General features: G+C 31.9%; 1 protein-coding gene across 1 annotated transcript in view; it reads right to left on the reverse strand.

Annotated features, from left to right (window-relative positions):
• The window catches only part of LOC129220187 (nucleolar and spindle-associated protein 1-like), a 39,843-nt gene extending 26,000 nt beyond the window's left edge, over positions 1-13,843 (reverse strand). Inside the window, exons 1-3 of the mRNA XM_054854548.1 lie at positions 13,670-13,843; positions 4,513-4,605; positions 4,332-4,427 (exon numbers count right to left, since the gene is read on the reverse strand). Of these exons, the coding sequence (XP_054710523.1) occupies positions 4,332-4,427; positions 4,513-4,605; positions 13,670-13,771 (291 nt within the window). The 5' untranslated portion in view covers positions 13,772-13,843. The remainder of the gene's footprint in view (positions 1-4,331; positions 4,428-4,512; positions 4,606-13,669) is intronic.

Genomic DNA, 13,843 nt, shown 5'->3' on the forward strand with positions numbered 1-13,843 from the left:
GCCTTGATGAACTAGGAGAGTCCAACTTGTTGCTCTTTGTGTAATGAGTTTTAAATAAACTGGTTTCAAAAAGAAAGTTAGTTGAACTTGAGATTGATAAAAAGTACGAAACATTAAAATTAATTGAAAAGGGGCAAAGCAAGAGAAAATTAGCTGACCACATATGGAATTTCTAAAACTACAGTGTATAATATAGTAAAAAACAAGGAAGAAAAAACAAAAAGATTTGAATAACATTTTTAATTATTGTTTCAATGTTAAACAATGAAAGTGAGTTGAACAGAAAGAATAAGTGTGAATTAGTCAAAAAATGAATACATGATGCAAAAAAATGACAAAAAAAAACAGTACCACCCTTTATAAGTTGACCACCTGTCTAAGTTGACCACCAAAGTACTGGTCAACTTACACAGGTTTCACTGTACTATTAACATTACTATTGCAAGACAACAAAATTTGTAACAATGGGTTTTATATTTAAACATTTAATGGGGAAATTACAAGAAATTTGCTGTTTTCCATCCTAACTGAAACAATAATTTTATTGTAGAATTTTAATTTTTCAGAATTAAGTTGTACCTTAAGTGCAACCTTGCAAACAATTTAATGAAACTCCGAAGGCTTTAAGTGAAGAAAACCAGGCCTCAAATTTCTTTGTGAGGATCAGGCCAAGTATAATAAAAGTGCTTAAAACGATTGGTTTTGATGATATTTTGAATATTTGAGGGAGGACATCCCTCCTGAGTGTTCCAACTTGCTCCAAGTGTTCATGCTTTTGAACTTTGCACCTCTCTATACTTTCAGAAGAGTGCTAATGACTAATATAGTGTTCCCTTCCACTTCAAATAAAAATAATGGCTAAGAAACTGTCGAAAACTGAAAAATTTTGGGGCGGCATTCACAAAAATTGGGAGACATAGGGGGGGGGGGGAACAGTGGTCATGTTTGAATTCAGGACGTCGTTTTACATAGGAATCTGTAAGAATTATATTAGAAGCATTCTGAAAGTTTTTTTTTTTTTTTTTTTTTTTTTGCTATTGTTTGCATTTCCATGATATAACTGTACCTCAGAGCCAAAAGGACGTAAGTCATATTTTATGGTAATTTTACAGGAGAGAAAGAAAAAAATTTTCTGGCACATGCAGCGTATGGGATGCGCCTCTTATAACCCTCGTAAAAAAATTGAAAAGGTTTTTTTTTACATTGCATTTACGTGGCTCAATGCTACATACAATGCACTAGACTAACAAACAGAAAATCGCAATTTTTTAACTGACGTCAGTTTGGTTCAGAGGTGCAGATAAGTATACTGAAACATGGCTGCATTTAAGGGGTAGTTTTTTAAGGTTCAAACTCTTTAAAACAGTATATTTCTTTCCTACATTTTTTATGAGGAACAAAGCTAAAAAAAATTAGAGTACCTTGAAGAATAATGTTTTTAATGTTAACACATTATGGTAGAGTGCAGAACAGGTTCAAAGGGCCAAAACAGCCAGGTGCGGAAAAATTGTGAGCACCCATGACCAATAAGAAAAGTTTAAGATTTTAGTTTGATCAGAAAATCTCTTTTACCTCCAACTGCTAGTTAAAATTTCAAGATTTTGTGAAAATGACTTTTTGTTTATTAACTCTTGAAATACAACTCAATGGATCAAAAGAACTGCATGCTAAAAGGTTAGGCAATTGTAACATCCAGAAAGATATGCGATTTTTGACTGATCCGACTGCCATATTTTCCTGCATATAATCTGCGGATTTTCTGTTAAAAAAGTAAAATTAATGAGGTGTGGATTATACACTGCCGCAGATTAAGATGAAGGAAAATATGATAGATCTTTCCCCCTTGAAGATTGGACAAGAAATATCCCACCACGGGATGGCAAGGTTTGATACTTTTAAGAGGATCAGAATGCGTAATAAGGTTTATAAATGGAGCCAATGAAAATAAGTTTAGGGTGGTATTAATATTTCTTAAGCTACCCACAATCCTCCAAGCAGAATACTTTACGATGTTCTGCAACTTAAATCATTTAACCAAAATTGTTCTGCAAGTACTTAAAGCATTGTACGCGAAAAAAACATGACATTTTACACAAATTGGGTGCAAAGAATCAAAAGTAATTTATTACATATTGGAGTATTTTATTTTTTATTAACTGGACAGTTGCTATTTATTTCTGTGAAATGAGATATTTCCGAAAACATCACAGCTTTCAACCAAATGACTAATTTAAGGGCACTGAATTTGGAAAATTAATTGATCATGAAAACTATAAAATCAAAAAAACTTTAACAAGATGTCCAACTTAAACCGATTGAGTTTCTCCAAAAATAGTTTATATGCTTTCTAAAATGCATAGAAAGAGCAAAGATGCAAAATTTTATAAAATTCTGAACCTAGGTGTCAAACCACATTTTTTTGGTTAATTTTACATGACACAAAGGAGCAATTAAAATAATGTTATTAAATAAAGAAATTACTGAAATAATAAATAAAATGAGTCAAGTTTGGGTTGCATATAATAAAACACTTCAAAAAATATTTTCTGGATGCAAAGGGGTTGAAATCTCAAACAAGACACGCAATTTTCGGAGATAGACGTGTTTCAATGTTGGCATGTTTCCAAAACGTACGTGTACAGCGTAACTTGCAGTGGATGAAGATCGGTTGAGAAAGTCCTACAAAGGACTAATCGAATTCCACATTGCGAGCTTTCCGACAAATTATTGTAATTTGCGAGAATTTTAGATTTTCTTCTAATTTTAAGAAATCTGCAGAATTTCTGAAAAATTCTATCTTGAGTTGGAAGATATTTGTTGAAAATCTGCAGTTTCTACAGATTTTCTGCACCGCAGTTTTTGCTGATTTTCTTGCAGCGATTTCTGCAGATTTTCTGCACCATGGTTTCTGTAGATTTTCTGCACCGTGATTTCTGCAAAAGTTTCACTGATTTTTGTAGAATTTCTGCAGAAAAGTTGTGAGTTTTCCTCTAGTATTTGAACAATATTGTTCTACAGCTCAGGCATCTTTTATGCAACGTACTTCGGAAATTTAATAGTATTCTGCTTTGGGACCCACAATAATTGTGTATCAATAATATAACATCTAATCTGGCTTTTAAAGTGAAACAAAAGCAATCATAAATTAACTGTTTCTCAAAAGTGGTAAAATTTCATCAGATCATCAGAGATAAAAGATATAGCCTAGTCAGCCTAATATTTAATATATTTCTAGGAGGCACAATTGCCTAACGTTTTAGTCCCTTTCCCCCAACCCAGCTATATTGGTCCAATTGGTGCATTGAATTTTTCAATTTTTCAAAAATAATAAACAAAAAGTAACTTTTTCCCAAACACTTGAATTTAGTGTTAGCTATCAGAAATAAAAGAAATTATTGAACTGCTAAAATTGTCAGACTTTTTTCAATGGCATGGATGCAATTTTTTCACACCCGGCTGTTCTGGAACCTTTAAACTTTTTATTTTTTTGCTCCACCCTAATGTTCACAACAGCATTTTTTTAAAACTAAATTCAACTTTAATTGAAGTGTAAATAATGCTTGATTTTACAAGACACAAAAGGAAAAACATTTTCATTCCTTTTTTAAGTTATGATTTGATGTTTTATCTTGAAAAAAAATATTTAATCACAACAATGGCAAACATTTAATCTATTATTTTCATTGAAAAGGGTTGATCATCAAAAATATAATATAATATTTAATGGTACTTTTGCGTTCAAGGTATGTCTCTTGGTGTGGCAACTTGTTTACTTTCTAACTAGGCAAAAATAGAAAAAATACTCAAGGCAATTCACAAGATCTTTAAAGGCAGTGGTGCTCAACCTGTTTTTTTACCCAAGAGTTGCATCTCATATTACAACTCTGTGGCCAAAACACCCCAGAAAAAGAAAGATAATTACAAAACAGAAAATCCCGGATATCATTACTACATGCCTATTTTATTCATACAAAGTTTCCTTCAATTTTTTAGAAACCAATCTATGAATGTTTGGCTCCATATTTGCAATAATTGTTGTTAATACCAATTGAAAATGATCAGTTGCTTTGGATAGATCCAGAACAATTCTCAATTCGTAACATTGAATCAGCTTCTGCTTCAGTAGATCGGGCACCACTGCTATAAAGTATATGGCAAACCTAGAATTTAGAAGTTCAAGTACGTGGAAGCCGCCAAGTATGAATGTTCTAGTTTGTAATAGTAATAAATAAATTAAAATTGCCAAAAATAAAAAATGCAGTAAGTGATGTATATTTAAGAGACAAGTACCTATTTAAAATACTGCTGAATACATAATACAAAATACATACTAATCTTATTTCTGAATTTTCAACTGTGTATGTATCCCGCCTAGGTGTTTCACTAACCGAATCCACTTTGTCACGGTTAAATTTTTCTTCTTTATTCTAAAAATAGATTAAGAATTTTATCAAGCTTTTTGAAAAAGATTTGCAGCACACATTTTGCTATTTATTCAGTTAAATATCTTACCTTTTTAGAAGAATTTATAATCTGTTGTTCCAAAGCAAGGAAACTATCCTCATTTATATTTTCAGAGATGAGAGCAGCAATAATCTTTTCAGCCTGTAACAAAAATTAGCAAATGAATAATAATAATTACTTTTGTGCATTTGGAAATATTTGGTTTCTAGGATTAGGATTTTAATTTTCTTCCAATGATGTTTATTAAAGTACTTTAAAAAGAAAGCTGAACGAACAGTAAGTTTCATCACCCTCCAAGGTTTGAAAATATTCGATATTTTGATACATATCCAACATTTTCAATCCGTGCAATTTCAAGTCTTCAAAATTGTAAATGCATTCTCAAATCACTCTTTATTTTTTTACATTATTATAAAAATATGTAGACTTAAAATTAAGGTTTCTCTCACTATTTATATCTAATAATCATTTTATATTTTTTTCAATTTTATTGAAGTTAATTCAGTATTCAGTTCATTCTGTTTTGCTCATTTTTCTTCTGTTAGCTACTTTTACACATTTATATGATTCAGAAGTAAAAAAATATGCATTAGTTGGTGCATAGTTATAAGACATTTTCTTTTTTTCTGACCATTGTTTAACATTTAATTAGGCACTTTTAATATGATTAAAATTTGTTACATTGCTAATAAAAATGAATATAAAATTAAAAAAAAATACATTGCTTTGCTGTATTAATACTATCATAAAAATATAGTGCATAACTTTTTAGTTATTTTTAATAATAAATGAACATTGAACAATATTACTATGGTTAAAATAATTTTTATATTGAAAATATACCATAGTTGAAAGAATAAATATCGAAATATCATAATATTTTCAAAATAGATATTGGACATATATCATGATCTGTATTGACTAATATGTATCAGCGAGAGTGAACCCTGTCACCCTCACCACTAAATCTATACTAATAATTAGAGACGTACCGAGTAGCAATTTGGCCGAGTAGCCGAGTACCGAGTACTCGGCCTTTCACTATTCGGCCGAGTACCGAGTTACCAAGTACTCGGCCTTTCACTACTCGGCCAAGTTACCAAGTTCCAATTATGTTTTAAGAAGAACCACTGACACACATGTGATGAATTTTGAATTTATTGGAATAGTAGTCTAGACATCCTTGTCCATATAATAGTTTTTAAAACTAAATTCCTGCTGAAACTGAATCAAGCATTATATGAACAATTTTGCTTGTGTCAAAAATTTTACAAAACAAATATTTTTAAAATTAAAAATAAATAAAAGGTATGATTAATCAAGTTGGAATGAAAACAAATTTATACCAATCATAGTTTTAGTCCGCCAAACATAAATAATTTTAATTCAACAAATGTGCAGGAACACTGCAGACACGTGTTTCTGCCGTCCCCCCCCCCCCCCCCCCCCCCGTTACAAGGAATGTCTTTTTCAGTGCATAACATGTGAGCTAAAGAATGTAAAGACATTTGACAAAAAAATCTGACTTTTGTTGGATGAATTTAAATCCACGAGCTCCCATTTTGTGCATTGAAAAAGGAATTCCCTGTAACGCCAAAACACATGTCTGCAGTGTTCCTGCACTGTGCTTTTAAAGTTGTTTTATTTCCTTTTATTTTTTAAGCAAAGGTATTTTTATATTTTTTATAACTAATTTTTGTTTGTAGCAAAAATCCACTTTTAATATAAAAACCATATTTTCTATACTTACCTTTTTTTTGCATAATTTTTAATAAAAAAGTTTTATTAACTTTGGGGACATTAAAATAAAGATTTATTTCATTGAAGCATTACAAACTTCATTATTCTCAAAATTTAAATTTGACTTATAAATTTTAATTGTAAATGATTGCAGAATATAATGCTTGCTCTTTTTTTATAAATTTTAGTATCTGCCTTGGACAATATTCAATTTTTTGCAACTACTCGGTATTGGCCGAGTATCTGATCAGAATTCGGTACGTCTCTACTAATAATATAAGGCAGTCGAGTTCGTTTGTTTGAACGCACTAATCTGAGGAACTATTGGTTCAAATTGAAAAATTCTTTTTGTGTTGAACAGGGCTGTGGAGTCGGAGTCTGATTGATTTTGGGGTAAAGGAGTCAGAGTTGTTTGAAAACATGCCGACTCCGGGTTTCTTTATTTTTCTTTAATTTTCACTGACTCCCCTTGCATTTTTAAAAAACCTGACTACCAATTAATTTGATTACATGTATAAATGTATACTAATAAGGAAATAACTGTCACTATGACAATCAGTTTGCTGATTGTTTATCGAGCTTTCTGTAAACAGCTACCAAAACGCTGTCTACTAATTTGCTTATTTTCTAACTTTATTTAACTGATAGCAACTGTTAGCAAACAGTTTTCTTGCCTAAAATTTTCTAATCACTTTCAAAAAAAAATAATATATTTTTTACCTTGATCATAGTTAAAAAAAGTAAAAGGGATATGTATCGCTTGAACAAGTCGGGTAATTTCTGAGGGTGCTTGGTGAATTCAAATAAGTGTTGGCACGAAAGCGCAAATCCAAAAGATCTGATAAAAGATAAATTCCGAACTGATGTGATATACCCCACCCTTGGCGACTTTTTCCTGTTGGCGCCAAGAAAGCGTCGCCAAGAAAACGATGTATGACGACATAGGTCATACATCGTTCTTAGCGATGCTTTTTTAGCGCCAACAGGAAAAAATCAGATAAGAAAACATGATCAAAGCACTTCAGAACACAATATATATAAAAACAACATAAAAGCACAACAAAAAACATCACGAATATATGCTTCAAAAATGTACAGGGCCGGGGTTTTTTGTAAACATATTAAAATACAATGAAATAAATTATTGTATTAATTACAAGTCGAAATTAATGCATTAACTTTTTTTTCATCATTTCTCTGGGATACGAGCCCTCGGTCTCATAGTACTTTCGTAATGAGACCTCGGCTCGCCGGCCCTGCCTCGGTCTCATTACGAAAGTACTATGAGACCTCTGGCTCGCCAGAACCTCGCTCCGCTCGGTCCGTTATCCCTCCGACTGTTAATATACATTACAGTCGGAGTATGATCACAGTTATGTATACTACAAGAACACCTCAAGGATTTGTAAAAACAAAGAATTTTGGAAGCGAGAGGTTTTTTTTTGAATTTTAAAATAAAGAACTTACCTTTTTATATGGTATAAATATTCACACTCAGTCTAAAACAATACATCATATGACAATGGCACGTTACAGATACACACCACGTTGGAGTTAACTTTTAATTAACCTTCAAGTTTGAAGAAACTGGCATTTTCTAATGTTTTTACTTCAAAACACAACTACTGAATTTAAACTAACACAAAATAAGCATTCCTGTAAGGTATATTGCACGAAACAACACCACGTCGTAAAATCCCCCTAAGAGCGGAACATATGTGCACCTACCTCCACGGACACAAATGCGAAAAGAATTAGTTCACATCTGTACTTCCCAGGTATATTCTGCAGGGTTACTAGGGCTACCGGAAAAAGTTTTATCGCCAACGTTGGCGATTTTCGAAATGAGCTAAAAATTCTATCCTCGCCAAGGTAGGGGGTATATCACATCTGTACCGATAAATTCTTTTTTAAATCTAAAGACTTTCTAAGAATGCTTGGTTGTCATGCAACGTGCAAAATAAAATTAGTACATGATTTATTTGTTACAACACTCAATATTGTAATCAATCCTAAAATCTTCAAATTAAAGTCAATTCTGAAGCTGCAATTGAATTATAATTAAAATTGATCCAAGAAATGTAGGTATAGTAAAAGCTATTCGTACAAAACTGTATACCGCCGCATTTTGTGTAAAATTTACTCCAGACGTACACAGGGTTGGCCGGATTGAACCCAATTGGGTTGGACCCAACGGGTTTTTTTGAAAAAACCCATTTAAAAAAAACCCACTATTTAGCCCACTTTTGGTTTTTTAAATTTTCTAAGAAGTTTTTTAAAAAATAATTAATTTAAATAATTTTCCAATTTAAACTTCTTTTTTATTTGTTCTTCACCACAGACAATGGACATAAAAAATGAATTTTGAACTTTAATAGTATTTTTTAACTCTTAACGGCGTTAAAAAAATACTTCAAAGATTTTAAATGAATATATTTATTTTTTCGTTTAACTGGTCAATAAATAACTCAAATTATCTTGACTAAGTCCTGATTTTCTCAATATTTGTAGATTGTACAGAGGAAACTATTTCAGGGTGGCGACAGGAACTGTGAAAAAAAGTTCCCTGACTTTTCCCTGATTTCCCTGATTAATTTCACCAAATTTCCCTGATTACATTACCAATGATAATGGTTTTCTTTCTTTGCTCTACTTGAAATCCAATGTATATTTTTATAAAATGCAGTATTTTTAACGTTTTAAGCTGTGTAAAGCTGATGAACTAAAGATATATTTTCAAAAGATGTTACTTTTTTTAATAAAATGGATAAAAAATATATCAAGTCAATTTTTTTTTTGGGGGGGGGACCTACAAAACAGTATATTAAATTTTTCTCTACATGGAAAGATTATAGAAAATTTAAAAAAAAAAAAAAAAAAGAACCTCACTTCCAGAAAACACTTAGCATAAGAATTTTAAGATAGAACTAAAAAGTAATTACAGTTATTTTGAACTAAGTTTTCAAACAGTATAATAATTGTTGCAAGAATAACAAGTAATAGTGAAAGAATAGAAGTAATGTTGTTATTCTTATATAACTAATTGACATATTTATGCAAAACAGATGAAACCATTTGACATCCATTCATAGGGAGCTTTTTTCTAATCAAGAACACAGGTTTTAATGAATGAATACAGCATTTTAACAATAAAAAATAAAGATATTTACTTAAGTACACAAGTTAACTCTATTTCAAATGATTTAAGTATCTAACGAAAAAAATCTTAGATTGCTTTTGTAACAAAAAACTTTGAAATACAAGGGAAAAAAAGCAATTAGTTAATTTCAAAATATATAAAAGAAGAATACAACTTGGTTATAAAATTAAAGAATTACTTAAGTCTGAAGAAAAGAAAACCATGACGATCTGTGGTGACAACAAATAGTATAACGGCAAAAAACAAAGTTTTTTTTAATTGAAAGTTCAATTTAGCAATAAAATTAAAGATGCGAAGAAGTTTAAGCTTTTATAGTATTAATTCAAAAACCAAAGATTTCTTCTTGAAATCGTGATTACAGTACTTAATTACTTCGAAACAATGAAAAAAGGCAAAGGAGCTAAGGCACTAATGAAGGCTTCCTCTTTGCCAGTACGGTTGTTTATTTTACGTAGCATTGAAAGCGTAAAAGGAAATTTCAAGCTAGGTAAAATAAACAACCTAACAGATAGAGAAGCAATCTTAGGAAGTTCATCCTGTGGGGTGTAAGTAAGATTCAATACTTTGACGTTGAGGAAAAAAGATGCACAAATATGCGGCAGTGTATAATCACACCTCATTAATTTTACTTTTTTTTTTTTTGAACAGATAATTGGCGGAAAATGCGTAGGGAATTAAGAGTACTTAATTTTGTAAAGCAAAAAAATTTTTTTTTTCCTTTATAAAATAAATTTTCCCTGATTTTTTCAAAATTCCCTCATATTTCCCTGATTAATAAAGTTCCCTGACTTTTCCATGATCTGTCGCCACCCTGTACTTTAGCTAAAAGGCTTTCATATGAATTATTTTCTGCAAACCAACACGCCATAAATCTCGAATAAACAAGGTATACTTTTTAGAACTTAACAGGTTTTACAATGATCGGACAGAAAACAGAGTAGGATGTACAGTATTTTTATTACCTTACGAAAAAGTTAAATATAATTCTTACTCTGTACACAGAAATAGAAAAACAGGCAACATAAAATTTGAAGAAATGTCTTGATTAAGCTGGAATTCAGTAAAAAGGAAATTAAACTACTTGAGGTTCTACAGTAGTTTTGCATAACAAAATGAAATGCGATAAAGTAAAATGCAAACAAAAAATATAGTAATGAAAAACGAACAATAGATTTTATCACTCGAGAAGTTACTTTGCCTAAAATATTGGTAATCATGGAAACTAACAAATCTGAAATTTCACCATTCTTGGGTTTTATCGTCTTTTATAGGTTTCTTCAGAAAATGCAGAATTTCCTAGCTTTTTTTACCCCAAGAGAATTTTTGTGCTTTGTCCATATACTTACTCTACAATAGGCTACAAGTAACCCATATTTTCCCTGAAAAAGACAAAAAAAAAAAAAACACATTTCTTTTAAAAAAACTCAGCTTTAGTTGGGTTTTATTTAAAAAAACCAAAAAACCCTGGGTCCATGGGCTTTTTTAAAAAAAACCCGGGTTTTTGCCAACCCTGGACGTACATGTACATGACCTCTCTCTGCAATATAGTGCAATATTTTTGTTGAAATTTTTATGATGAAATTTAAGATTTATTATTGCAGAATTTTTTTTTTTTTTTTTTGAATTAAAGTATTTCAATTTTTATAAACTCTGAAATTAAGTTGAGGAGTCACCCACACCAGATGGGTGTCCCGGGAGGGGGGGAGCTGCCCCCTCTCAAGAAAAGTTTTTTGACTTTGCAAAAGTTTTTTTTTTTCTCTCTCAAAACTCTTTCTCTAGCTCTTCTCTGTGCTTTCAAAAATTGAGGTTATTTTCACTAAATATGCAGTGTTAGTAGAAACTGGTTTCTGCCCTGCTGGTGGCAGAAACTGGTTATAACTGGTAAAAACCGGCAGAAACTGGCAAAAATTAAAAAGCATCTTTATTAATTCAAGTAATTACAAAATGATATTTGTTTAAGTAAACTAAAAAATGTAATTTCATTTCATCATTGTAAAAAATAGAACTCATTGCCCTTGATTTAGTTTGATCAGAAAGAGAACTGTTTAACTGCAGATGCTCCTAACATTTGTATTGATCTAAAGGACGAGATTCTTAAGAGCACTTAAGAAAAAGAAGTGACATAAAGATTTAAACAGGCAGTTACTGGTTGTCATTTGCTAGCTTATAAGCGTCATCTAAAATGCTTGGGATTAAAATTATCATGTGCTCAAGAAGAAAATGCCAGAATTTTACTTGCCGATCCTCTATTTTATACCTAATTTCACAGCTTTACAAAACTAATTGACCCTACTTCCCAAAACTTATTTTTCCAGTCAAATTTTTAAACCACTCCAGTTACTACATAGTGAACCAGTTTAAAAAATATATACAATTGAGGAAAGTTTCATGAATCTTTGCTGGATCCTTGATGGCATTGCCACCTAGTTCTTCTGTTGCGAGAGTATTCTGTTCTTTCTCCTCTATTCATATTAAATTAAGAATTCATTTATATTTTCAATCCGCCTTTTCTTAGAGATAGCTGCAGAGTGCAAAAAACATAATGTTTGATTTTTAATGATACTGTAATTAAATTGTGCTTTGGCTAACATTTCATAATTTTCCCATGCTAAATTCCTATTGGGTATCAAAGATTTCTTTTATGTCATTTTTTTGAGTTTTTGCCAGTTTCTGCCGCAAATGTGGCAGAAAGGGGTTTTTGCCATGCCGGTTTTAACCGGTTTCAACCAGTGGTTTTAACCACCTCGGCAGAAACTTGCCAACCCTGTTAGTAGCGCTAAAAAATCTAGTTTTATTGAATTATTACTGGACTTCATGCGCATCATGAACATGCTTAGGGCTTATACAGACTTATGACTGCATGAAAAATGCCGAGAAACAGGAAAGGTAAAAAGATAATTTAAGTTTTTAAGATGAGGAACCATAGACGCTTAAAACCATGAAAATACGATTTCGGTCAAATAAATCATTCATCATTCTTCGACAGTCACAATATGCGAGGCACAGGGACAACAGGCTAGGCCGCCTGAAAACAGGACTGCCCCACTCAAAACTCACACAACTGAAGGGGGAGGTGAGGTCAGGCCACTCTTTCAAGGGAAGGGAGGTCTCGCTTTTTGGGATCTCTGGTATTTGGGGAGGGGATGCTTTATTTCTTTTGGGAGTAGCGGATGGGTACCCCTACCAGGGTTGCCAGACGTCCCGGATTTCAAGGGACAGCCCCGTATTTTGAACAATTGTCTTGCTTCCCGGGGAACTTCCATAAGGGACGGCTAAAGTCCCGTATTCTGGCTAATAACAATATTTTACAAAACGAGACATTATTTTAAGAGAAAAAACAAAATAAAACAAAAAGTGAAATAAAGAGCAAAGAAAATTTTGTGGCAGCAATAGCAAAAATTGTTTTTATTTCAATTTGGTTTTTGTTTTGGCGGCAGACCATGAGGAGCCAAATGGTTGCTTCCTCTTTGCTCATTGTTGGAAATATATCTATGCATATGCATTAGACATTGCATTACAATCAAAATGAAAATGATTTTTATACTTTGATCGGCGACATTTTGTAAGGTTTAATGCTTTGTTACGATTGAATTTCATAGATTCATCATGAAGAGATATTCTACGTCAAAAATTACCCCTTAAAAATACCCAGTTTTTTCCCGCAACCTCAAAAATACCCCCCCCCCTTTCACTTCTAGAAGCCTGCCCCGTATTTACTGTTCTTAAATCTGGCAACCCTGACCCTTATACATAAGTTGCAATCAACAAATGTTTATATGTGAAGAGAAATTGTGTGAAAAAAAAATTTAAACAATGTTTGCTCAGGCAATTTAGGTTGGGGAATGAGGAGTAGTCGGATTTAGTAAAAACAAAGTCAGTTTATCATGGTTTTAAATTTACATCAGACTTAATGAATAGTAAAACAATTGGGGATATTTCGATAATTGGGAATCTGGCGCGGTCGTCTCATTTTTGGCGTAAATAATTTTATTTTGGTAACCCTGCTAATTTAAAGTAACCCTATGTGAATAGATGTTTCCGATCTCTTTGTTTAGATTTGCAAAGAAAAATACCTCTCGCGCAGGCGCTGGAGCCAAAAATTGACGCCAATGAAGACAGATCGCCAGATTCCCAATTATCGAAATATCGCCAAACAATTCCTCTCAGACAAAGAAACATGAAAAGCATATTATAATACAAGGCATTAAGTAACCAGATGTAAACATTAGAGATTCATACATACTGAAACAATAACTGCAAAACTCATAACATCAACAACGAATAGATTTCAGAAACAAATCATACCTTCATATTTGCTTTAATACCATGAACCTTGGCGTGCTTCTTCAGTTCCGCATACGATAATCGTTTTAGTTTCTCTTCAGTAGTTGGGGTCTCCATTTTCATAAACAATAGTAACAGAATCAGAGAAAACTGTACAATTACGCAGCTGATGCACTGTTTAAATTAAATCAAAAC

This window comes from Uloborus diversus, chromosome 4, assembly GCF_026930045.1.
Source record: "Uloborus diversus isolate 005 chromosome 4, Udiv.v.3.1, whole genome shotgun sequence".
Taxonomy (NCBI): Eukaryota; Metazoa; Arthropoda; class Arachnida; order Araneae; family Uloboridae; genus Uloborus; species Uloborus diversus.